Source organism: Aulonocara sp. 'chitande type north' Nkhata Bay, linkage group LG16 (genome assembly GCF_057382095.1).
Source record: "Aulonocara sp. 'chitande type north' Nkhata Bay isolate Kocher_YH1m ecotype deep benthic linkage group LG16, A_spYH_male_GT1.1, whole genome shotgun sequence".
Classification (NCBI taxonomy): domain Eukaryota; kingdom Metazoa; phylum Chordata; class Actinopteri; order Cichliformes; family Cichlidae; genus Aulonocara; species Aulonocara sp. 'chitande type north' Nkhata Bay.
Window position 1 is genome coordinate 7,417,147 of NC_141359.1, and position 27,171 is coordinate 7,444,317.

At 44.2% G+C, this 27,171-nt stretch overlaps 1 protein-coding gene across 2 annotated transcripts in view; it reads right to left on the reverse strand.

The window, feature by feature from the left end:
- klf7b (Kruppel like factor 7b) overlaps positions 1-27,171 on the reverse strand; it is a 72,134-nt gene that overhangs the window by 18,649 nt on the left and 26,314 nt on the right. The window contains exons 1-2 of one of the 2 annotated variants that reach the window (XM_086266195.1): positions 26,354-26,468; positions 12,197-12,848 (exon numbers count right to left, since the gene is read on the reverse strand). In XM_086266195.1, coding sequence (XP_086122321.1) covers positions 12,197-12,848; positions 26,354-26,383 — 682 coding nt within the window. In that variant the 5' untranslated portion in view covers positions 26,384-26,468. Of the gene's footprint in view, positions 1-12,196; positions 12,849-26,353; positions 26,469-27,171 lie in introns of those variants that run through there. The other variant, XM_086266194.1, reaches the window with a different exon arrangement.

Genomic DNA, 27,171 nt, shown 5'->3' on the forward strand with positions numbered 1-27,171 from the left:
GTGATTCCATCAGAGGCAATCAGCAGGCCACTGCAGCCTTCTACTCATCGCCAGTCCGTCAGCTACTCCTATCGTGGTAACTCAGCTCTTCTCTTGTTATTTGCATCTTCGTATTTTAACTGCAGTTTCCTTGTGTCTCTACTTTGCGTTTGCTGTTCCTGGAACAATACTCAACTCCCCTGCAGTTCGCTTCGGTGGTCATCTGCCACTACTCACCTGCTCAGGCTGCATAACCTTCGCTGGCTGTCCGTCACAACTCATCCATTCAGGCTACATGCTTCAGCCGCGTTCACCTCACCTCCCTGCCCTTCTGCCCGCCGCATCTCTCTGGATCTCTGGAAATAAATGAATGGATAAACCAACTCTCTCATTCTGCTCCTCAACCCAACACTGACTCTGTGCTTCAAGTCATTCCTCCATTTACAGGCCAACTCTTTAGTTTGGTGTCGATGAAAACATGATCATTGGCCCCGGTCTTGTCCCCCTGTCGTGGTTTGGGAACGAGGGTGCACTGGGCGCGATTCAGCTCTGGCGGAGTTCCACTTGTTCCCCAAATATCTTCATTGGGACTTTAGAGAAAAAAGTTGAGGGTCAGGGTCCCTCGATGAACTCTGACAGGCCAATAATCCTGATGTTGTTCCAGTGAGTACGTCCATCTAAGTCAATATTCTTGTTCTTGAGTTTAGCACAAGCTTGAATGATGCTTCGAGGCCTGGATGCGTTCTTCTGTCGAGCTGGCTTTGGTCTTCAGGTCAGTCAGTGTAGCTTGTCCGTGTCCAGTTTAGCTTTAAGAGAGGCAAGCACTGCTTTAATGTCGGAGGACACGGTCCTTGATATGGACTGTTGGTGCTCCTCCAGTAAGCTGGCCAAGGCGGGCATGCTCATCTGGCTAGCTGAGGAAGGCGAGTCATTTCTTTTGTTGTCTTTTTATTTCGTCAGTCTGGTTCCAGAGGCCATGTAGCTTTTCAAAGAAATACTATTCATCTAAATAAGAAGCCGATCAAGTTTGGGACGAAAACCCCCCACGATGGGTTTCAGGTCAGGGCGGAAAAGCACTATATACGCGCCTACTCCATTCTTCACTCTACCAGAAGTCGATTGATCTCAACAAGGAGTATGGGATAATCTTGACTGAGAACAGAACAAAAAAACCCAACATATTCCTGAAGACTACTTACAGAAATTACAAGAAAGCTGCCTAATGCTTTGTTGAAGAGTAACGGTGGTCTTAAACAATCATATTTAATGTTTGAAGTCTACAAACTCTGTTTTTGTGTTATATGCTTTATTTCTATAATATATGTGTAACAGGTTTAAATACATTTCAATAGTGTTTCCTAGCAAATAATAAAGAAATAATGGGTTTCTCAATGTTTTTGCATAGCACTGTGTCTATATATATATATATATATATATATATATATATATATATATATATATATATATATATATATATATATATATATATTTATATAAGCTGTCCATACCTGAGGCCTTGGAAACTGCCAAGCAAAGACTCACAGCCTTGGCCAGCCGCTTGCGGAGGTACACCAGAGAGATAGAAGGCAGGAGAATAAACCAGCTGTTCTCCACAGAACCAGCAAAGGTGTACTCTCAGTGGCAAGGGAACAATAAGAGAACAGCACCACCAAGGCTGGAGACGGAGCAATACTGGAAGAGCATATGGGAGAAGGACGCAACCCATAACGGCAATGCTCAGTGGCTAGTGGATCTGAGGGCAGACCATAGCAACCTAGAACAGGGTCCAGTAACCAGACATCCAAGCAAGGGTCTCTAGTATGAAGAGTTGGACAGCACCAGGGCCCAACATGGTTCACGCCTACTGGCTGAAGAAGCTGACTGCACTCCACGAGCGTCTGGCAGCACAAATGAACCAGCTGCTAGTTAACAAGAGACACCCGGAATGGCTAACCAAAGGTCGAACGGTCCTGATCCCCAAGGACCTCAAGAAGGGACTGGTCCCATCCAACTACCGACCAATAACCTGCCTCAGTACTACATGGAAGCTCCTGTCAGGCATCATATCGGCTAAGATGAACAGGCACATGGGTCAATACATGAGTGGGACACAGAAAGGGATTGGCAAGAATACCAGAGGCGTAAAACACCAGCTACTGGTAGACAGAACAGTCAGCTGAGACTGCAAGACCAGACTGACCAACCTGTGCACTGCCTGGATTGATTACAAGAAGGCCTATGACTCAATGCCCCACAGCTGGATACTGGAATGCCTAGAATTCTACAAGATCAACAGGAACCTAAGAGCCTTCATCAGGAACTCAATGGGGATGTGGCGTACAACACTAGAGGCCAACTCCAAGCCCATAGCACAAGTCACCATCAAGCTACCAAGGAGATGCTCTGTCCCCACTGCTGTTCTGCATAGGCCTGAACCCCCTCAGTGAGAAAATACAACTTAAATACACTCAGAACACAGGGAGATTACACACAGGTGGGAGACACAGCTGGGAGTGATTAACATGACGAGACCAGGGAGGCAAACTGAAAACACTCACATAAGACGCAGACCTTCACAATAAAACAGGAACACACGGGGGGGAACAGGGTAAACACCAATTAGAGGTGAACAGAACCAAAATCTCGAAGAGAAAACACAAAACGCTGGGTCAAAAGGATCCAGGATCATGACAGTACCCCCCCCCCCCCTCAAAGGCTGGCTCCAGACAGCCCAACAAGAAACAAAACAGCCAGAAAAAACAGAAAACCACCCGACCAGGGCGGGCGGCGGGGGCCCAGGAAGGAGGGCTCGAAGCAAAACAAAACCGGAGCACCAGAAGGCCAAAAGACAAAAACAAAAAACGAGTCCAAAACCAAAAGAAACGAAGCACACCAGAACACAGGAAAAAACAGAGTCCAAAACAGAAGAGTTCAGGGGGCCGACAGCACAGGAGTCCAAAACAGTTCAGGGGGCCGACCGTGCGAACGGCAACGGTGGCGACGTGGACACAGTTCGGGGGTCCGACCGTGCGGACGGCAATGGCGGCGACGTGGACACAGTTCGGGGGGCCAACCGTGCGGACGGCAACGGCGGCGACGTGGACACAGTTCGGGGGGCCGGCCGTGCGGAATGCAACGGCGGCCACTCAGGCGATGGTGGAAGGCAATGGTGGCCACTCAGGCGATGGCGGTCCGGGGGCCGGCCGTGCGGAAGGCAACGGCGGCCACTCAGGCGATGGCGGTCCGGGGGCCGGCCGTCCGGAAGGCAACGGCGGCGACGAGGGAGACGACGGAGCAGTTCAGGGGGCCGACCGCGCGGAAGGCAACAGCGGCGACTCAGGCGATGGCGATCCGGACCAGGCGAGGCTGCAGAGGCTGGACTAGGCGAAGCACAGGCTGAAGCCGGACCAGGCGAAGCACAGGCAGAGGCCGGACCAGGCGAAGCACAGGCAGAGGCCGGACCAGGCGAGGCTGAAGGCTCTGAGGCCGGGCCAGGCGAGGCTGAAGGCTCTGAGGCCGGGCCAGGCGAGGCTGAAGACACGGAGGCTGGGCCAGGCGAGGCTGAAGACACGGAGGCTGGGCCAGGCGAGGCTGAAGACACGGAGGCTGGACCAGGCGAGGCTGAAGGCCCTGGAGCTGCAGCAGGCGAGGATGATGATGGAGCTACAGCAGGCGGCTGGACGGGCTGAACGGGCCCCTCGGACCCTCCAGCGGAGGCAGGAGGCTGAACGGGCCCCTCGGACCCTCCAGCGGAGGCAGGAGGCTGAACGGGCCCCTCGGACCCTCCAGCGGAGACAGGAGATGAAGGCCGGAGCGGTCCCTCGGACCCTCCAGCGGAGACAGGAGACGAAGGCCGGAGCGGTCCCTCGGACCCTCCAGCGGAGACTAGAGACGAAGGCCGGAGCGGTCCTACGGACCCTCCAGCAGAAGTCACCACTAAGCCAGCAGTCATGGAGTCCTCTGGCAAACACGAAGGCAACTGGCGATGCACTGAGCACTGGCTCTGCCCAGGCAACGCTGACATGGTGCAGTTCTCAGGTGGCTGCATAAATTTCAGGGGTCCAGAATCAGCCGGGGACTGAGACCTAGCCTCTGGGGAAGCCCTGGAGCGGCAAACTGTGCCAATGGCGGCTGAACCATGAAAAGCACCTCGAGGTGAAATTAGACTTTCTCCCTGCATGGAGTGAATGAGTGAAACCGGTGATACTGGAGCCAGAGCTACGGGTAGCGGGGGCACTGGAGCTACTGGGGCCTGCGCTACAGGCGGCACTGGAGCTACTGGGGCCTGCGCTACAGGTGGCACTGGAGCTACTGGGGCCTGCGCTACAGGCGGCACTGGAGACTGAACTGAAGGGGGCACTGGAGACTGAACTGAAGGGGGCACTGGAGACTGAACTGAAGGAGGCACAGGAGACTGAACTGAAGGAGGCACAGGAGACTGAGCTGAGAGGAGCACTGGCTGCGGGGGAGCTAACTGAGCTGAGAATGGCTGCCGGGGAGCTAACTGAGCTGGGAGTGGCTGCGGGGGAGCTAACTGAGCTGGGAGTGGCTGCGGGGGAGCTAACTGAGCTGAGAGTGGCTGCGGGGGAGCTAACTGAGCTGGGAGTGGCTGCGGGGGAGCTAACTGAGCTGGGAGTGGCTGCGGGGGAGCTAACTGAGCAGGTGATATGCTGTTCACAATATCATATGCTGCACAGAACATCGCCCCTGAATGAACAGTCATACAGTCCGAAAATGAAAAAGAGTCCTCACTCACCACAGCCGGCGATTTAGAAGCCCGAACGTCCGGCTGTGGGGTGGCGCGCTTGCGGCGCGATCGGCGTCTCCTCCCCGCAGACGGCTCCGACGGGCCGGGCAAGATCACATCCGGCGAGTCGGGCAGCGAGGCAGTAGTGGCTGAGAGAAGGTGCGGTGTGAGCCGGAGAAAAGCCTGCATGGTCGGAGGGAGCGACTGCAGAAGCCATGGCAGGCCAGAAAAGAGCCGTTGTAGCCGACCTTCCACGGCACGACGGAGCTCCTCTGGAGGGTTCTCTAGCCATAGCCCGAGGAGAATCTCCACATTGTACGTAATGTCGTCCTGGAGCTCCTCGGACGGATTTACTGCCGCTGGGTCCATGGTGGCTGGTTCGTACTGTCACGGATTGCCGGGGCAAGCCGTGTGGAATGTAGAAAAGGACCCAAAAGGCGGCAGCTCTGGTGCAGGTGAGTGTTTATTGACAGGGGTGTAAGATCCTGTGGGACTTCCAGATACAGACGGACAAAATGGTGGTCGCTAACCAACCGGACATAGTGGTGGTAGACAAACAGAATAAGACGGCCGTAGTGATCGATGTAGCGGTTCCTCAGAGAAGAGCTCGAGAGGATGTGGAGGGTGAAGGTGACAGTGGTCCCCGTGGTAATCGGAGCACTAGGTGCGGTGAGTCCCAAGTAGGGCTGCTCGATTATGGCAAAAATGATAATCACGATTATTTTCACTGAAATTGAGATCTCGATTATTTGACGATATTTATTTAACCCTTACGACCTACTATAGAACCAAGTCCGCCAGAGCTTATATTATTTTTTTTACATGCTGTAGTGCCATTTGTGGGAGCATTTCAAGTTGCTATACAACTATTATAGCCCATATTTTAATAATATGTATGCATTAAGTCCATAGTAACTACATTAATTGCAAAAAAGTGCAATAAACTACAAAAAAATTGAAAATCATTTTTGTTTTTTTTACATATATTTCTACTTGGAGAAATTTAAGAGGTTTATCCCTCAAAACTTTAAATACAAAAAAGTTGCAAAAAATAGTTTACAACAACAGGAAATTTATTTTGAGTGTCTTCATAGTTTTATTTTGGAGATACACCAATTTTTATATACTGCAGGAAAAACGAAAAAACAATCCTATGATGCAAATTTGCAAAGAAAACAGCATGTGCATCAAAATAAACTATTTCCAGCAGTGCAATTTGAGTTCTAAGCATCACAGAAACTATTCAGAAAAGTCAAACATGACCAGTATAGGCTTTTAAGGCCTACAAGTAAAAAAAAACTACATTTCCGCGAAAATGACGTCATTTCCGGTTTCGGGCAGGAAATGGCGGACAGTTCGCGGTGACGTCTGTTTCACTGTGGGAAGTGTTATGAACAGCTGATCGGATCGGCAAAGCGTGTTTCTGGAATATTATGTTTTTGTTGCTGCAAGCGCTTTTTATGCAATTTTTGCAAAGCTTTATGTGGAAGGAAACCGTGACCGAGGATAAGCTGATGGCATAAGTTGTAAGTACAACTCCTCTGGTTTCATATGCAAAAAAAAACTATTGCGCTAGCTTACACGGCTCAGGGTTCTTCAGGGATTTAAAAATAGTTACACAAAACGGAGCGTGCTGCTCTGACCGGCTTTAAAGGGTTAACAATAACAATGTATTGAATAATGGCTTTAAAAAATAATATAAAATAGTGTGCAACACCACTGAAGTTTTTTTTAACCTCTCTTTTCAACCAACGGCAGTCACTCTCCTCTCCAAATAACTTCTGCTTACCTTTCCGAGCTTCCCTCGGGTCCTCTTAATCAGCGGTCTCCAACCTTTTTTGCGCCACGGACCAGTTTATGCCCGACAATATTTTCACGGACCGGCCTTTAAGGTGTCGCGGATAAATGAGGGAGGGGCTAATAATCGGCTCAGTCATTTTTAATGATCGTTGAAAGCCCAGATCGTAATCGTGATTAAAATTCGATTAATTGAGCAGCCCTACTCCCAAGCTAGGCGAGTGGCTCCAGCAGATCCCGGGAACAACATCGGAGATCTCTGTACAGAAGAGCGCAGTCCTGGGAACAGCTAAGATACTGCGCAGGACCCTCAAGCTCACAGGCCTCTGGTAGAGGACCCGAGCTTGAAGGATAAACCGCCTGCAGGGGCGTGCTGGGTGTGTATATATATATATATATATATATATATATATATATATATATATATATATACCTTTTACCAGTAAATATTTCTATTTCCCTCAGGGGTTCATAAGTCTTTGTTACAGCTCTGGTACAGCTGTAAAATATGTGAGTACATGTGATTCTACAGCAGATCACTTCAAGCTCTGCAAAGAACCAAAATACCACCCATGTTCAGCAGCAGTATCTGAATGTGTGAATCCTTCTACTTCACTCCTCAGAGTCCTCTGTGGTCTGACTATGGGACCAATATTTTCTACATAGAATAGAAAAGCACTTGGCAGCTTATCCTGTAGGCCTGTTGAAGAAATGTTACAATCTCAACCTACATGTATGTGCTTGAGTGTGTGTGTGTGTGATACGGGGTATGAGTGCGGGCCGCAGGTGCCAGACAGGCTGTCGTTTCACACTCGTTTTCTGTAATTGGCCCAAGCCCCTCGTCTTCCTTCAATAGGACCCCCCTCAAATACACACACACACACACACACACACACACACACACACACACACACACACACCATATCACGCGCACACACACCATATCACGCACACAGTGTTAGAGGAATGAAGCAAGGCCAGCTTGGGCCTGACGCCACAGCAGCCATGACGCCAGCCAATTATAGCACGGCAAGGCAAGGATGCATGATAAAGTCACCTAGCAACTGAGAGAAAGAGAGAAGAGAGGAGGGGGGTAGTGGTGTGTCTGTGTGTGTGCGTGTCTGTGTGTGTGTGTGTGAAAGAAAGAGAGAGAGAAAAAGAGAGAGTGAGAGAGCGACTCGGAGAGAGATTAACAGGCATGGACAATCCACCAGCCACCAACCAATTATGGAAGAGTGTGATGCAGTTGCTTGGCAACCCAAACTGAATAAGCAAAAGGGAGAGAGTGAGAGAGAGAGACAGGTTGGAGTTTTGATTCTATGGGGATGTCGAGGGGTTACAGCAGGGCTTCTCCTGACTCCACATGAGGTTGTGGTGTCACCTCATGGGGGTGGAGGTGGGGGGGGGGGGGGGGGGGGGGGGGGGAAGTGGAGGTCTCGACTTAAACCGGAGTGACCAGTGTTTTAACCTGCATGACAGAACACAGACAGAATACACCTCACATCACGTAATATTGAGTCACACAATACAAGCATCATCATTATGAGGTTATGCAGATTTCATTGAACATGCACCTCATGTCCATGGAAAGCTTCACAAATGTTAATGCGGTCCCACTGCTCTCGAATGCAGTGACTCAAGCAAGCTACAACAGTATGCTAAAGAAGTTTCCAAACCACACAGACCCGAGTGGAAAATAACGCCTCAACTTCACTACATGAAACTGTAACCTACTGATTTGTTGTTGAGGAACTGCTGCATGTGACATAGGACTGTTGAGGAGTGTCTGACTCTGCATTTACACACTGTCACCTACACCCGCCTGTGATGAACTTGAAAATGTTGACAAGTTCAGGACCCAGTCTGGGTGAAACGTGGCCAGCCGAAGTGTCACCCTAGTTAATTTTGTTTTGTAAAAATAAAAAACTGATGGAGGTGAATTTTTATTTTATTTAAACTTTTATTCTATTGCTTAATGTTTCCAAGAAATAACTAATTCTACAAACAACAAATAATCACAGGTAACTACATGCTTACCGAATCTTACGACATGAACTATACTATTGTACTATTTCAAAATAAAAAATGTTATCTTGGTAAAAATGCATAAAATTCTAATACTGTAAACAGTTCAGGATCACCACTATTGACACAGCTCACTTATAAAGGTATTTGTTGCATATTGTGGCTGGTGGTTGGTTGGCAGTGACATTCTGTGCTCTGGTTACACAGGTATAATAGAAAAGGTAAAATGCAATTTATATAATTCCTAATTTATTTACCATTCTATAATAATTGGTTATATACTCCCCCCCCTTTTAAGGTTACATACCGACTTTACGTTTTTTTGTCGTTCTCCTCTCCTCCTCAGTAAAAATACTTCCAGGAGCTACTTTATTGCACACTGAGTTTATCTGTACACTTTATGGCTGTAACAAGGCTGCTATTCATTTGCTTCATTAACTATTTCTGTTGCTGCAGCTGCATCGCTCGGATACCGTGAAAGGTTCAGTTAGCGCAACATACCTGCTAACTTGCACTAAATCACTCACACTGAGTGAGGTGCTGCAGACTGCTGAGAAATTCATTTTCACTTTAACTACCATTTTCTTTTCTCTTCCTCTCTTGCTGAACTTATGTGGCCTGTGGCTGACAAACGGGCGTTTCTGCAGTTTGACTACATCACTGCTGTTTGCATCTCTATTTTATACAACAACAAAAAAAGACACCAGTGATATATGCTTACACTGGTTCAGCCAATGTATCTTTTATTACTTTGTTTAATCAAACAATGCATTAATAATTGTAACTAAATTAAGTTAGGAAGGATTTTGACTGATTGCCTGCAGAAGCTAGGCATAAGATGATAATGACAATCAGCATTCCAGCGAGCTGCAAAGTGATGCATGCAAATCCTCATATTTTATTGCTCTTATGTATTTATTCATTTACTTTTTTGGCTGTAGAACAAAACTCCTCCACACTGAGCTCGTGCTCATTCAAAAATGTGCAGCAAAGACTTTTGAAAGGCAAAGCCTCTTTCCAAAACTGGCCAACTATCCCGCTAACTTGGCTGCCAAATATGTAGTTAAGTATATTGTGTTGAAGCGCAAAGTGATACAATTAGCTGTGTACTGCTTTTAAAGATCCAACCACATCCAAGAAACTGAAAAGTAAAACAGTGGAGAACTAGACAAACCCTGGCTGCGACTCAGAACAGCGCCGGCTGGGCACTTTAGAGATTAAGTGAATTCATTTGCGTCTATCCGTTGCATCTATTAATGTTTCTGTTCACCCCTAATTGAACATTTCCGTATAAGAAAGGAAAAAAAGGAGAAATTGTTTTCAGTATGAACGCTTTAATACGTTTTCTACAAAAAAAGGAAATGAAGCACACGTGCAGCATAGCCGCTGACAGACCTCAAAATAATGATGTTTCTAATGGCCTCTGGTGTGCACTATGTGACAGTAAGTGTATTGACACTGTGCAGGCTTTCTACTGCTGCTCCTCCCTGTAGTTTCTGCTATGCTAATCCCTCCCTACATGTATGTTCAATGATTTATGGTTATAATAACCCAAAAAGAGGATTAAGCTAATTAAACCACAGCACTGCGCTTGTAATGAACACATCGGGAGGGAATACACCACCCCCACATTTATGCCACACACACGCGCGCGCGCACACACACATACAGAGTGTGGAAGCTACTGTGTCTTCAGGGTGTCCTCTTCGTCTTTTTTCCCCACAGTGAAGGATTCTGCCTTTAAAAGCTCATCGTTGGTTAGCATGACTCGTCTGTGGAATAATCAGAAGATTAAAGATACCCGAGCTCGCGTCAGGGCACCAGAAAACTAGCAGCTCCACTCTGGATTAGCTACAATAAAGCTACAGTGGTGGGTTCCCCCAGCTATGCCAGGTGCTGCCCTGGAATGTAATGCTATACTTAAAGCCATGCAATGGTTGCTGGGGATCATATAAGCCTGTAACATGCTGGATTTATGATGCCAAAGTTGCCGGTATTAATACAGACGAGGTCTTCAGGCTACGTACTGTGATCCTGGTGAAACTGCTAACACTGTATGATGACAACTGGAGGACATAAACCGCTACAGTAAATGATGGTGTGGTTAAAGCTAAAGTTGAATAATGCTACCTTCAGGTGGTACAAATCTGCACATCCCCTATGCTGCAGATAAATGATGGGTTCAGCCCGAGTCACTCAGGCAGAAGTTTTTAAATCCAGGAGGCTTTTTTTTGTTACCTCGAAACTGATGAGTGGATTTGTCAGAATGTGAAAATCAACTGTGCACTGGTTCCTGTCACTAAAACTAGAGATACACTATGCTGCCAAAAGTATTCACTCACCCATCCAAATCATTGAATTCATGTGTTCCAATTACTTCCCTGACCGGAGGTGTATAAAATCAAGCAACTGGGCATGCAGACCGCTTTTCCAAACATTTCTGAAAGAATGGGGGGCTCTCAGGAGCGCCAGCAACTCCGCCATGAAGTGTTCGGCCATGTAAAATCACAGAGTGGGGTTAGTGGATGCTGAGGTGCGGAGAGTTTTGTTGAATGGGTTTCTACCCTGGAGCTTAATGATCCAGTTATGAGTCAGGTATTTATAAGCCATAAATACCATATTTCGGTTATTTATCTGTCATTTGTTATGACTAATGATAAATGTCTTGGTAAAATCTTTTAAATCTGAATAACCTTCAGAAACATGGATCTGCTTCTCTGTCATAATTTACTTTGTGACCTATACAGATGGATTATTACAGAGTAAAATACAAGGAATATAAAGTTTATTCATCTTAGGCTACATCAGTCAAATCCATCTTTGATTATGAGTCTACTTCAACAAGCCAAAGCCTGTCTCCTCATGCTTTCACTACAGAAAACTCGCAGCTCCCTGCCCCTTCCTGGTCGCATTAGCCGGCATGTGTTCTGTTTGAGGGTCACAGATGGGGCAGCTGCAGTAAGCAGCTAAAGCTGCACGTCAGACCCAGTTGGACACGGCTGAATTCGCAAAGTAATTTACTACCAGTCTATCAATCATCAGGCAATTACTGAGGCAGGGCCTTTCTGGCACTGAGGTGATATCAAGAAGCAAATGAATAATTCTGGAGGATCATCTGAGAAGCACAAGAAGAAGAAAAGAGCTTTTAATCTCTTTTAAAAATCCATCAGATGTTTTCTTTGCAGATTTCTGCGGAAACTCAACCAAATCATAGTGTGAAACATCATAAAACAGCACGCTAAGCTGTACTCAAAGCTTCCAGCTCCAGGCTAGAGTCTTTAATTCAAAATCAGAAGCTTCTAACCCGCAGACATCATCAGACAACACCTCTTCCCTCCTTGCCAGTCAGAGTTGTACTTTTCTTCCGCTTCACTAACTGAGGGCAGTTAAATAGTCAGGCACGTTTGTCCGAAACTTCTTAGTTGCCACGTCTGTGTGCTGCACTTTACTAAAATCATGGGGAGCATTTCACAGTGACAACTTTGAGCCCACTCTGTGCACTGATCAAAATGTTTTCAGTGTTGTGTTTTACAAGTTCTTGCATGCTTTCAAACTGCAGGAAAAAACGCCACGTGGAAAACTTTAAGTTCATCAGAAACACTAGTGGCATCGTGAATTGAATTCCTGGGAATGCAATTAAGGTTTTACCTGTGTGGGTCCTCTGATGTGCCTTCAGGTGGGAGCTCTTGGTGTAAACCTTCCTGCAACCATTAAACTGGCACCGGTGGACTCTCTTCTTGTTCTCTGGTACGTCTCCTGCCAGACTTCCCACCCCTCCCTGCTCGCTGTCACTGAGGGCTCCTCCTCGGCCTGGTGGGGATGGTAACGCTCGCGCTGCTACCAGCTTAGCTGCCCCTAATCCCACCTTCTTTGCCACCAGTTTGAGCGTTAATGTGCCGTCTGCTGTTGCAGTGAGCGTCTGTGTGGGCTTAATAAGGTGTCGGCCAAGCTCCGGTGATGATGGCGGTGTTAGGGAAGTGACAGCGGCACTAAGCTGAGCTGCACTGACTCCTCCGAGGACTTGCTCCTTGCCTGTGAGGGTTTCAGGCCCAGCTGATGTCTGGTTCTTGTTGGGATTGGGAACGTGTAGAATTTTGGCCTGCACCTTGGGGAGGGTCACAAGTAGCGAAGGTGGACTGGGCTGGTCAGGGAGGCTGGGAAGGAGGGGGTCCATCAGGTCTTCATCACTGTCACCCCCCTGCATAAACGCTGGCGTTAAGAGGCAGTCCAGCTCATCGTCAAAGAGCTCTGAGAGTCGCTTGGGCTCGGTCTGTAGATACCGCTCCAACTCTAGACACGTCTGCAAGAGAAGCACAAACCGAGGGTCAATATTTGTGTACCTTTAAAAAGAACAGTTGGCTATCACAGTTTATCCAGGATTATAACACAAGCTTCCTATTTTACAAACGCTCTTTAAACGACTGTAACTGTTACCGTTAGTGCTAAAACTCAAAGGGTTTTGGAAAGAAGAGAGGAGCTTTACGGAGGTTCACGGTGTACCAAAGCAACACAGGGACAAGCAGACAGAAAAATCAGCCCCTCCGAGGTGCGCTTCACATGACTGTGACTCCTCAATCACTCTGGGCAAGAAATTCAAATGCTTTCCTAAAGATGAAAAATCATAAATAAGTCCTGCTGACCTCTATGACACTTGTGTGATTAAGAGTTTAAAAAAGTAAATTTTCTCGTGTCCACAACTGACCACCTTGAGATTTTTGCCTATCCTGGTACTTTTACTGCTGACATAAAGTAAGGACAGTTATTGTTTTCATGCATGAAAAAGTTTGGCATCAAATATTTGAACAAACAGCCAACGCACTGCCTGGTGTGATTTTTTTTGTTTGTTTTTTTGTACATTGCTATACTCAGTACGTTTCTCCAAACTGCAGACATTTCAGAGACCTTGTTTACCAGTCTGTTTAAGTTCAGGTACCTGCTGTAGGCTTAATATTTCTCTGCAGCTGTTGACCATGTTACCTGGCACACGGCCGTCCTGAGAGAGGAGGGATTTAGCCTGTGATTGATTGCTGCTGCCCGGCCAAGCTCTCTGGAGCCCTGAACTGTGGCCTCCTGTTCCCACCCCCGCTCACCCAAATCAACCAACCATGGACGTTATATCGCAAGACAGGGAAAAGAAGGGAAGTCAGATGACAAGAGGACAAGTCCAAGAATGACACAGAGGAAGTAATGGAGACAAGGAGGGGAAAAAATAAGGAAAAATAAGCGAGTGATCCTAAAATTCTTTATTTATCAAGCAACAACAGAGACATCTGCACTTTTTTTAAAACCACTGTTCACTTGCTGTTGGCAGCATCACCACAGTTGTTGGTCTGCCAGCCTTCAGTGCCTCGGTCAAGGGCACCTGCCACATTATCTCAAGGGATCTGAGCCAAAAACCTTCCAGTCACTAACCTACTTTTACTACTGCGAGGCTGCACTTCTCCTTTGAAAACTTTTATGCTTTCTGTGGTTCTTGTTTTGTCTCTGCTAAAAATCTACCTACTGCACTTTTCAGGTCTCAGAGAAGCTGTTCGATTGATCTTGTTGTTGCTTTGAACGTTCCGACCCACAACACAGCTTACTGCCGAAATCCCGCCTGCATGTTCAGGCATGAAAAAAAAAGACGTGTACCACCTATAGAGGTGCATGATCTAAAGAGATACAAGTAAAGCTCACACACCTGCTAATATGGGGGTTAGCTAAAAAAAACAGCCTTCATTAAAGAGTAAAAAGAGGGTAAAAGGAGAAACACTGAGAAGTACATGTTACTGAATACAGAAACGGATACAAACCAGATGTTAGACCACAGGAGTTCAAAGCAGCAGCTACATTTTTATGATGTCTTATCATATTCTTTCATGTTTACAATAATAAGGCACTTTTGGTTTGGAAATGTAATCCTGAAAATACTTAAGGATGGATTTCGTGACTGCTCAAAGTCAAATCTGATCCTGTTTTCATGAGCAAATGTTTTTGCTCTCTGTATTTTACTTTTTCATATTGGTGACACATCTTTCAATACGCAACTTTAAACAACAGAAGCTAATTTGGACTAAATTGTAGCTTCCCTTCAGCTCAGACTCAATCATACTGCGGTAACAAGCAGTAAATTAACTAAATTAAATTAATGTGCATAATTTTGGAGGCACTGAGGACTTTTATTCTCTATAAAGACCTTTGACATGAGGGGTTTGCATTTGCATGTCATGAGTTTGCTTTTCTTTTAGTCTTTCCATCTTTGTCTCTATTCTTTAACTTCTATTGGAATGATTTTCCTCATAACGGTGAAAAGTTTACGAACACCATCCACAAAATGGGACGCTTATCTCGGAAACAGTAAACACTGGATGCCCGGACGCTGGTATATGTAGAAGACCAGACTGTGATATGATAAATGCAGCTACTTTTGTATCTCATCACAATGTGTTTCATAGAAAATACAGTTGGAAAACCTGGCTTCAAACCATGTAGTAGACAGAAATATGTTTTCAATGTCTGTGTTGCTGTTCGGTCTCACAGGAACTAAACAAAATGTTTTGATCTTTTTTCTTTATGTCAAAAGTCCCCCACTCTGTCCACTCAGCACTTTCTGAAAGCTACCTGGCTGTGGCACTGTCTGTCCTGCTGCATGATGCATTTAATGTCTCCTCTTGGAAAATGAATTTCCTGCGATTGGCCAACGGCCTTTGGCAGCCTCAAAGTTCTCATCCTGATCCTCTGGCTCCTTCCACCTCTGTCATTGAAGCAAATTACAGCTACTAGATAAATGTGTGTGTGTGTGTGTGTGTGTTTTAGCTGCAGCTGGTTGACTCCGTCCATTCAGACGGGCCGGCTCTGGAGATTTACTTCGCTCAGCCTGAGTGATGAGACAAACCAACACATTTAGTCACAACATCTGTTGAGTGGTGATAAGCTGAACTTCCTCTCCGTCTTTCCTTTCCCTTTTTTTCCTTCTGTTTAAAAGAATGCCCTTTCCCCCCTTAAGGATGCACATTTGCATCTGAATAAAAATCAAAGATATTTCTTAGGGGGTGGGGTTGGGGGGGGGGGGGGGGGGGGCTTCCATAAAGAAACTTGAAAATGATAAGCATGTTTGTACCGACATCTTGCAACAATGACTTTTGTAAAGCTACCAGTGCTGCAAGGAAAAAACCTTCTTGTTAGCCTTTTGTCCAGACAGTTGCTTTGTTTTGTTAGCGTTTGTGTTCAACTCATTCATTGCTGTGTGCAACACAACAGAGCAGGGCACGCTAAAGGGTCTGTTATATCTCCGTTTAAAGATTAGGTACCGCTAATGGATCAGGAAGCAAATCGAAACTCAGGCTGCCAACTGTTTTATGGTGAGATAAAAGAGCCTCATGCTTGGATATTGGAATAATGATTACAACGATAGGAAGCTCTACAAGAAAAAAATAATGAAATGACACATTAGTCACCTTCAATGATTTGAAACTTAATGGAAGAGGTTATTTGAGATGGCTTTGGATCTTTGAGAAAGGATTTAATTTTTCAATTTCTAAATAAAGACCAAACCAATAAATGTGGTAATTTAAACTTAATTTACCATTCTTGTTTTTTGTTGTTCTGATTGGATTCTGATTGAATTTAGTTGCTGAGATTTTAAGTTTTACAACAGAATCTGGCAGGTGCTGGAGAACTTGGTGCAATCCTGGTTAAATCCTAATCCTGGCATGAGCAACTGGAAGAAACAATGACTTACTTTCAACAGTATGAAATGAGTTTAGAAATGCTTAAAAAAACCTTTTCCCTCCATCTCCACATGGATTTGACAAATGTGACAACGCAGCATGTGATAAAAACTGAATGGAGAGAGAATATTTTCATATTTTCATGACAGGTCCTACTTTTTAACCTTTTTTTTCTGTGCTTTTGCTTCTTTATTAAAAACAAGTCTGTCTGAGTTGATTTTAATAACATTTTATAACTCAACGGGCTTAAGACGATATCGAGTTGTAAAGGTCATCTAAATGAGGAGCTCTGAATTTATGGGCTTCTTTGTTTGTGTGTTTGTTAATATTATTGGAGATTATGCCTTCATCCTGAGGGATTAGGCTCTTAAAGCTTGCAGAGTACATGCAAAGTATTACTAGAGATAAAAAGAAAAGTTTTGCAAGATTTTCACTAAAACACTGTTATCCTCTCCGGGTCTCAGCAGAATAAAGTTTGGCTGCTGTACTGTATGTGTTACATACATAATTCATCATCCTGGAACACAGCCGCCGAGCCATTAATATTAGCTTGCTTTGATACTGTAAATACAGCCTCTGTCAGTGATTTCTGAGAGCATGCTGTACTATTGTTTTATCTTGGACTAGAAATCAAAAATAGAAAGGTCTGCTTGTCTCCTGGTGGGGGCTGGACCGATGCTGACGATAGTGGGAGGTGGGTGGGGAGGACAGAGGGTAGAGGGAGCCCGAGGCTGTGCAAGAAGAGCGAGCGGCAATCAAACCCACGGCCAGCATTGAACGCGCCGCCTCTGACATCACACACATGACCTTCTCCTTCATCTGTCTCTCCTACACACCATGAATATCAGGTAACAATGACATGTTGGGCCTGCAGCATATTAGTGTGTGTGTGTGTGTGTGTGTGTGTGTGTGTGTGTGTGTGTGTGTATGACTGTGGATGCTGGCTAACAGCTCAGACTGATAGCATGTGCAGGGCTCACCTCCTGTTTCCCTGCTTAGTCCCACACCATATGGAGAAAGGTCACATCGAATAACACATACAAACACACACACACACATAGACACACACAGACACACACAAGCACAGCGTGGATTTTACAACGAAACTCTCCTTGTTGAATCATCAGTGCAAACAATGCAACACGGAGCAGAAGAAAATCTCGTTTACTGAGAAAAAAGGTTAAAAACAAGCAAACCTTTGCAGGACAAAACCAAAAAAACTCACTGTAGGATGGAGTTTCGGATCAGCAGCTAACATCCAGAAAAAATGAGCAGATGAATGAGAAACAAAGGTATTTTGACTTGCGAGCAGTTATTCCATTAAGATGCACAATACACGTCAAATTGCTTTACTTAAGTACAGCTGCAAGCAGCAAGGGCTTTGCAAACAAGTACGACAGGTAATAAACGTCACTGTAAATGTGCTAATGTGACAGCAGAGCTACAGATTGGCTTCTTATCATTAGCAAAGGAGCCTCAATAATTTACAAACATTGTTGAATGATTCAGGATCGTCAGGTATTTCTGTGAATTTGGAAGAAATACTTCCAGAAGCAGCAGCTCTGCTGTTCATTTAGCTTTTTTTAGTGTTCCTTCATTGAAGTAAATGAAGAAAGATTCAAAGTAGTCAAGTCAAACGAGGTTAGGGGCAAATATGGGGGGCGCCGCTGCCGTGAGCACGGACCAATTTATTTGAAAGCCATTCCGAGATTCTACAATTTATTTATCTGTAAAATCAACTGCAGTGCATTGGAGTGAGATCAGCAAGTGGATGTGCTCCATGTGATCGAATGAAACAAAAACAATCAGGAAAAAAATAAAAATTCAATCTTTGTCCCCCTTGAATCCTCTATTTTCCCTTTGTATCTGAGTGCCTGATTGAACATCTCTTCTAAAAAAGCTAGCACTAATATGCAGGTCCTGCCTCTGTGTGTGTCCTCAGCCTGCTGAGGTCCATTAATAATGAATGCAGAAAGCAGAGGGCTTTGGATGGAAGCGCTAAGAGCTTTTGACAGACAAAGGATCATCGAGGACGCAGCTCAACAAACAGACTAAAGTGGATTCAGCAGGAGATGCTCCGTCTGTGTTTACATGCGCACGGTTATCTGACTATTACCAACATTTCCATTAGGACAATGGCGAGATGCAGCCATTTATGTTATTCTGTAAAGTGATACTTCCAACAACGATCTGCCTCGCATGTGGTCAATGGCTGACTGAACGCCACGACAAATACGAAAGGCTCTTTGCCCTGCGAGGCTTTAGATTTCATAAAGCACTGAAACTGATTAAGATACACAACATGTACCAACCAGTCATTAACTAGTTGGTGGGTGACACGACCACACAATCTTTTACACACTCTATCATCTATTAGTCGAGTCAAGTGAAGCATCGTTTTGCAAATTCTCAAATCTGCCCGGTTTATTTTCCAAACAAATTTTTTGATGGAGCAGTAGAGAGCAAAGAGGGCATGATGTGACCATTATTATCACGGATGTCAGCAGGCGACACACACACACACACATGCACACGCTATACAAGGAATCTCAGTTAAAAGCTCTTAAGGCAAAGCAGGGGCACTAAAAACACAAAGGGTTTGACAGCAGTCTCCTTAAAGCTCAGACTTACAGCAATAACAACCGAACTCTTAAAAAAACCCTTGTATTTTTTTATTTCTTTTTTGGTCCCATTGTGAGGGTAAAGACATCTGTCTAATGACAGACAGAATGCAGAGCAGCAGCTCAGTCAGCAGGGGATCAACATGCTGCGAATCACATGACGCGAATGTGGAGGTTAGGTAAAAAAATTTAAAAAACAACAACAAAAAACAGCCTTTTTGTCAAAGAGAGGCATTACTGCTTGTGATAAGCTGAGTAGCCATATTAGTTGTCCACATTCCAGCTCCTGCACCGTGTCCATACCTGATGGATTCACCAGTGAAACGTGGATCTTGTATTTGCTTGTAGCTCTTACATCCTTACACACAAATTCCCAGTTAAACACAATGATATAAAACATGTTGAGTATAGCCAATATATCCACTCCAAATGTCTGCTTCAGGTACGTGAATGCAAAGCAACCACCTGGGTGATGTGATCATTTTAAAGTTTGCTGTGTTTTCTTTTTTTAATGCTTCTGGTTCAAAAGAACCCAGGGTTTGCATGATTGTTCTCGCCTCAGTCTCAGTATAGCCCAGTGTTTTCTGTGCTTCCTCACATTAGTCACCATAAATATAGTGGTGCGACAGCTACCCTTGTGCAAACCTCCCCACAGACTGTTACTGCCGCTCCGGATTGTGGAATCAGTTTCCTCTCATGTTGCTGTAAAACACTTTCTCCGGTCTGATCCTTTCAGTTGGTTTCTGTCTCTCTTTATCTGCGCGTGTATTCCAATATGTTTATTCCCCTCCACATTATACAGCTTTTGGCTTCAATTTATGTTTTTCTCTTTACTTTCTCATACAAAGAGGTCCTAATTAAAGTGCTTTGGCTCCCATAAACTGCTCTTTGAAGCGCTACCTCTTGATGGATCTCGGTCTCTCCACGCAGCGGGCTCTGATGGCTAATTAGCCACTCAAAAGAAAAGGCAAAAAGAGGCTCTTTATTCAGTTAATTTGCTGATGTGACTGTGTACACAGAGGATGTGCATGTTTGTGAGAGTGAGAGGAGCATAATGACTTTTAACTGATGTGTGTGAATATGAGACACCTCGTGCTTGAGAGTGCTTGTGCGCAATATCAAAGCTTCAGTGTCGGCAGAGTAGATGCGTGCTTGATGTTTCGTTGAAGACTGAAGCCGAGCTTGAGCGATGTGACGCTCGTTCAGCTGTGTCTGCACGGAGTTACGGTTTATAACTAGGCGATGGTGGTGATGTGGCCAAAAAAGATCATCCAACAACCTTCCAGAATCATTTCTTTTAATTTAGTGTGGCAATTTAGTAAATCTTTAATCTTAAAAATGTGAAACTTCGACAAGGAGTCTAAGATTGTTGAACGAGGAGCATTACTACCCAGGTGAGGGGGAGAACGGTGAGGGATGGAACAGCTTGACTTTTCAAGCTATTTTCCTCACGCTACAGTTACGATGTGCATCTGAACACCTAAAACAGCTATTTTATTTTATTTATGTAGCGCCAAATCACAACAACAGTCAGCTCAAGGTCCTTTAGGTTGTAAAGAGCCTACGGCGAAACTCCCAACAAGCATGGCAAGCAAGCTCTTGGTGACAATGGGAATGAAAAACTCCCCTTTAACAGGATGAAACCTCAGGCAGAATCAGGCCCAGAGGTTAGCCATCTGCCGTGACTGGTTTTGGTTATTTTTATGCTAATCATGCAGCCAATACAAGTCTCCAAATAAATAAATAAATCAAATACGTGGACACCTGAACATCCCACATAAGTGGCCATAGATGTAATTACAATGCCATGCATATTCACGTGCTACTGTAACAGCCAAAACTCTTCTAGGTTCACTCCTGCCACATGATTTCTGAGCCTGGCTCTGCAAATTTGATCCCATTCAGTTACAAGAGCATTAGCGAGGTCCAACACTGATGCTGGGAGATAAGGCCTGGCTCACAGTCAGTGTCACAGATGTAGCTGAGGTCAGGATAGCACAACATCTGCTGGCATGCCACTTTGTACTGTTTGATTTTATAATTTTATAATTTCCTAAAAAAAAAAAAACCCAGACTAAATCTATATGAGCAGAGGTGGTCAAAACCATTGCAAACCACTGCGCTACGAAGTGTAACACAGCAGCATAAATAATGCAGTCTGCACCTCAGCACGCACACAGACAGCTGCCATTTTGGAGACACCAGTTTCCTCATGCCTGCACTGCACTGGCCAGCTGCAGTAATGAGCCAAAACTGCTGGATGGTGACCATTCCCACACGCCTCTGCTTCCAATAACAACACTGCAACTGTTTCCAATAGCAGTGAAGCCTCATTGACCAGGTCGCCGTTCTGACATATCTCATGTGCGCCGCAGAGGTAAAATATTAGAACACAAAAGCCATCTGACTTTTAAGAAGTCTTACAAAAACCTGAAGTCATTTCTTTATTTTAATACCAGTGGGTGGGATTTCATACACTTTTACTTAACTAAAGCAGCAGAAAGCCTTTACCTTTACTGGTAAAGGGAAAGCTGAAGGATAGACTTTCATTCTGGTAGCACAACTTGAATCTTTTTGTATATAACTTATTTATTTATTGCATATATTTATTAGAATCATAACACATAAATCAATTAATAACCAATCTCACAATTTGTAATACTAATGCAGCATAGTTGCCTAGGAACTGTGAATAAAAAGGATCGAGGCTCCTCCCACACAGCTCTCACATCTTAAGACACCATTAAATCCACAAACACCACTGATTACTGGCAGTAAGTCCAAAAGAGGGTTCAGGTTCATCCTACCAAGCACGCGCGCACACACACACACACACACACACACACACACACACACACACACACACACACACTAATGAGCAAAGAAAAAAAAAGACACCACTGAATACTGCTACAGTGACAGAGCCGACTGTGTTTGTGCGAACACCTGTGTGTGGTGTTAGTGAATTCAGCTATCCTCTCACTCCGCCTTGATTGAAAACGCAGCACGATAAACAGAGAGTCCTGTGGGGTCTGATTTGAAAAGCAGGAGGAGGCTTCAACAAAAGAGGTTAATAGAGACGAGACCCGACGGAAGAACAAGGCGACATGAGTGAAAATCGCTCGGATCAAAGTCTGGGCGAAGGTTAAGGTAGAAAAACACGGCTCAGTCAGTCAGGGATTGCTATGAATGTATATTGTCTTTTTTGGTTTTAATCTTTTAGTTGTAAATTTGCAACAGCCCCACTAGAGCAGAATTTCAAATATGCTTTAAAAAAATCATTTCTATATTGCCAGAGTTTAAATTATAGCTTTTAAACTGTTGTTGTTTGTGCAGATATATTGTCACTAGTGGCAAAAACAAGTAATGCAAACGGCCATGTTTAATCTAACATAAGACAGATCGAAAGAGATGACTCGAACAGCTGAGAGGAAATTAAAAAGCAGTGAGCTCCAAAGAACGAGACAAAGAAATGTAATTAGCCAATGAGAGCGAGAGAGAGCGCTGGAGTGAGCGAGTGCATGAAGGCGGGAGGCTCGAAGCTTTTAGCGCTCACACACAGATGCACACACGCACACACACACCGCATCACCTCTGACCTCCAGCCTCAGCCAATGAAATTTTAATCAACGGTCTCTGATGGAGGAGAGCACTCAGACTCTCCTGCTGTGTAACTGCTCTCTCTCCCTCTAATTCCATCTTCCCTCTATTCTCTCCATCTTTTCATGCCTTTGAGCAGCCCGTCCCTCCCCCCTCTCCTCCCTCTCCTCCTTCTCACCTCTATAAACTCCATCTTTCTCTCTCCCTCGCTCTCTCTTCATCGTGCACATTTCACTCCTTCCTTTCTCATTCACAAAGCAAAGGTCACCTGCTCCACTTGTCTTCCACTTCTCTTTAGTCGTCTCAGCCTCTCCGGTTTCTCGTTCTCGCCCCCGCTTTATGTCTCCCTCTGCCTATTTCTTAACATTTGAAGAATCTCATTATTCTTCTTCTACTTCTTTTTTTTTTAACTTACAAGCATTAAAGCAAATCCTGCCTTCAACTTTAACTGATAATTATTAAGTATGATTGCTTTTTTTTGAGTTTTTCCATATGCACTCTGGCTGCAGAGTCACAAATAAATAAAAAACAAAACAGCCAAAAGCCTCTTATGGATTTTTGTATAGAACTTAAATAAAAATTATAGAGATTTATGGGCTTTACTGCAGTGAAGGTGTCAAAAAAAAAACAACAACCCCAAAACAGATCGTATATCCAATCAACTCCAATTTAAAGACTGTAACTTTAGGCTGTGGTCTGCTCGCTGTTATCTCTGAGTTATTAAGTCTAGATCTGCACACTGCTCGACATTAAGACACTAAGAGTAACAAATATACCCCAACATCGATATCACTGCTACACAATTGCTCCACTTATTTACAAGAGAGGAAAAAAAACACATTATCCTTCAGTTTAGCTCACAACAGTAACCAGCATCACCTGAGTTGTGACGTAACTTAAAATGATGCCGTGGACACACAAGTTAAACAGTTAAAAAAAAGCCCTCAGAATATAGTGTGTGTGTGTGTGTATGTATGCATGTGTGGGATTTTTGCACTCCAAACTGTCATAACAGACGCTCACCAGAACACACTCATCAGCTCGTTGTCTTTCAAATAAATACACACACACTCACACACGCGCCATTTTCACTGCCCGTGGTAATTAAATACAAGGACATAAAATTAATTAACAGCTTAATCTCACACACACACACACAGAAAGAGAGAGGAAAAAGGGAGAGAGGGAGCTCTAAAAGGACAGGGCAGGTACAGCCTTTTAATTTGAGGAATAATTTAATAATGCTTAACCAGGCTTATGGCCTTTGTCTCCCTTTGTCTCCCTCAGTCTGTATATGACAGTGTGTGTGTGTGTGTGCGTGCGTGTGTTCTAGCTATTTCAGTAATTGGCTAAGATGGAGGGATTGAAATCTGTGGCAGAATCATCTGTTCCTCTGTCTGTTGTGCTTTCTGTTAATGAAGCTGCTCTCTCTCTCTCTCTCTCTCTGTGTCTGCAGGTCATTACTCATGTCGGGCGGCCTGTCCTCCACCATGAGGCATTTGTCCAGGCTGGAAAAATTATGGGGTAGCTGTCCACACGTTACATTCGCACACATGCATGCATAGACACAGACAAACGCACACTGAGACAGCCGTGTAGCCTTTAAGTGGCGTGGGTTCAGCTGAAAGAACCCACGCGTTTCTTTCAGTGTTTTTGCATCTGAAGTTTAAAAACAAAAAACTCAAACAACCCCTAAACAAGTATTTTCTCTTTTCTGTTATGCACGTGTACTGAAAGATATTTATGCCTGAATCCCCCATTAACGACATTCTTATTTATATTCTATTGTCTTTGCTGCATCTCATTCCAGTATTCTGCTACAGTGACTCGATTTCCCCCACAGGGATCATTAAAGCCCGCTCCTATTTAATTTGAGAATAAAGCACTGAATAAAGCTTACCCATGTTTTTTCTCATGTAAATACCCTTTTTATTAGCCAAACAGTAACTGAGATACTTGAAGCACTGAGTGGTTTTTCTCTCCGAGGGCCGTCGTTCTCTTTGATTAACACTACAGTTTGAGAGCCACACCCTGAAAGTGATTGTGCAACACTTGACTTTAGGAAAGCCATTGACTCCAGAACTTTAAAAAGAGTAAATGTGATAGCTAAAGAGTCACTTATGCAAAGTGCTTTGATAGAAGCTTCACGCAGCTCCCAGTGGAGAACAAAAAATGATGTGAATATAAAGAACATAATGTTTAAGGTTAGATTAAATACTATATGGTTTGGACATCACAAATGTATTCATTTACATTTAAGCTGCTGACTTTTACCCCACTTCTTACACCAATTTACATCAATGTAAATTGGTGTAAATTTACATTGCAAATTAACAGCAATTGAGAAAATTAGCTTTGTCAGTGAAAGAGTTAGCTACTTTTCTCATCATGGCATTAAAATGTTTTCTGAACTCAACAAGTTATTCTTGAAAAATTAGCTTGCAGCTGCTGAGATTGCGGCAACATCATGGGCCCAAACCTATGAGCCCACACAAGGAAATCTCTGAAGTTAACTGAAAGGTAATCACGCAGCAGCTTACTGTACATGCTAACTGTATGCTAACTGCCTAGCATGAAATGACGGATGATCCTGGATAGCTAATCGAAGGAAGGTCCGGCAACTGGTAATTAAGAAAATGAAGATATACAGACCTTAAGGGCAATGAATATTGGACAATAATTAATCATATGGATATAAACATGACCCTAAATCAATGGTAATGTGTTCAATGCTGGCTGTGCAGTAAAGCTTCATCATTAGCATGTTTGCTGTTAGCCTGAAAAAGTATTTCATCAGTCTTTCTGAAAAGCTAACAACAGCGCCATGTTTTTCTGTCCATATTCTACAATTAATTGGTGTTTGCTACAAGACAGGACATCTTGTTAACATCCAGAGTTGCATGTGACTGCAACTTGCAATATAATATTATTTACGTTAATAATACGGACAGTTTTTTCTCTTGTATTTGATGAACTTTTAAATTGAAATGGGCACATGAACAGCGATAACCCCCTGCCGAGGTCTATGTTGTGATTCACCCTGCAGGGTTCATTGAGTCATTAGGGCTTCCCATTAAGCTGCTGTTAAAACCAATGAACCGTTTCATTCAAACGTTTTTTCTGTGAATGTATTGTGAGAAGGCGAGAGAGGGTGGCGGGGGGAAACTGTACAACTCGATTCTTTTTCAGCAAACTAAAAATATCCTCCGCTGACTGCCTGCTGCAACAACTCTCTGAGGTAAAACTGCAGTAACACAACAGAGAGACGATGCATAGTTTGAGAGTTTCTTTGTGTGCGCGTGAAACAGAGAGCAGCATGTGCACGACTCAGAATACCGAAAGGTGTGTGCCCATGTACTCAGGTTTAATGAATTGGCCATTCCCATAATTTGTCAGGGCTGATGTTGATGATACATTTACATTTAGGGACGGAAGCTGTCACTACTACTAACAAAAAATATATACAATCATCAATTTTAAGATCTTGTAATTTTGTTTTTCGCATATGCTAAATCTGTGATTCCAACTGTGTACACAGAAACTAAACTTAACACAAGAAGTAAGGAAATATATGTTTGGTCATTTACTTGTCAATAAATCTTATTCTGTTGCAAAGCCCTTAAATGGTGCCACATCTGTAAGGAAAATGCATTTGTGAGTTGAGCAGCAGAGTTGAGTATGTGGGTTGCGCTCACGAAAACTTGACAAAGATCTTACTCTTTTGTTGACGCTTGTTTTGAGCTTTGGTACCCCAGGTATTGACAATCAGGTATGTACGGTCCATTCAGGCTTGAATCATTTGATCTAATAAACAACACCAAACGACAGTGCTTTCTAACTAAGAGTCACACTCTGACAAATGTGTCAGGACCAACCTTTGGCTTCAGCAACTTGCCCAATATCATCTTGGCATGTAGACTGGAGCAGCCATGATTGAACCACCAACCTTCCAATTAGTACCAGCTTCACCTCAAACGCCACAGCCACCTTGGTGTTGCCTGCAGAATTCTGTAGAGCATTAACATGAGCTACTATTGCTTCCTAGTCTAATGGAAGCAATCGCAGTATTAAACCACACCCATTCTTAGTGTAGAACTGCCCTATGCTGTAATGTGTTCTTTCAAAATCTGTTCAACTGTAGAGCTCCTGTGCTACAGGCAGATTTGTTTTGACACGAGCTGTGACAAGTTCGCTTTTGTGACCAGCCGCAAACTGTTGAGCTGTCTCACTATCACCAGTTTTAGGTAACCCCCGCAATGCCCTGCTCCAAAAAGCGTACTTCCAGTGAGTCAACCACATTAACCTAATGTCCCGTAAGCACCTGAGGGCACACACAGTCAGCATGTCACTGAGCTACCACCACCGTCTATTTGAGTACTTTCTTTTTTCAAGCTTCCTCTACTCTCTGTTTCTTTTTATACAAAAATTTAGGAGAATAGTAGTAAATGACTGAAGTCACTTGAGAACGTTATCTCAGTTCACCGTGCCTTGGGCAATCTAAGAGGAATAAGGTCCTACAGTACAACATATTTGTCTAAATTTATACTTTGTTGCTTCTAGGCAATCGTGGCTCAAGAGTTGGGAGTTCGCGTTGTAATCGGAATGTTGCCGGTTCGAGTCCCGGCTTGGACAGTCTCGGTTGTTGTGTCCTTGGGCAAGACACTTCACTCGTCACCCGTTGCCTATTGGTGGT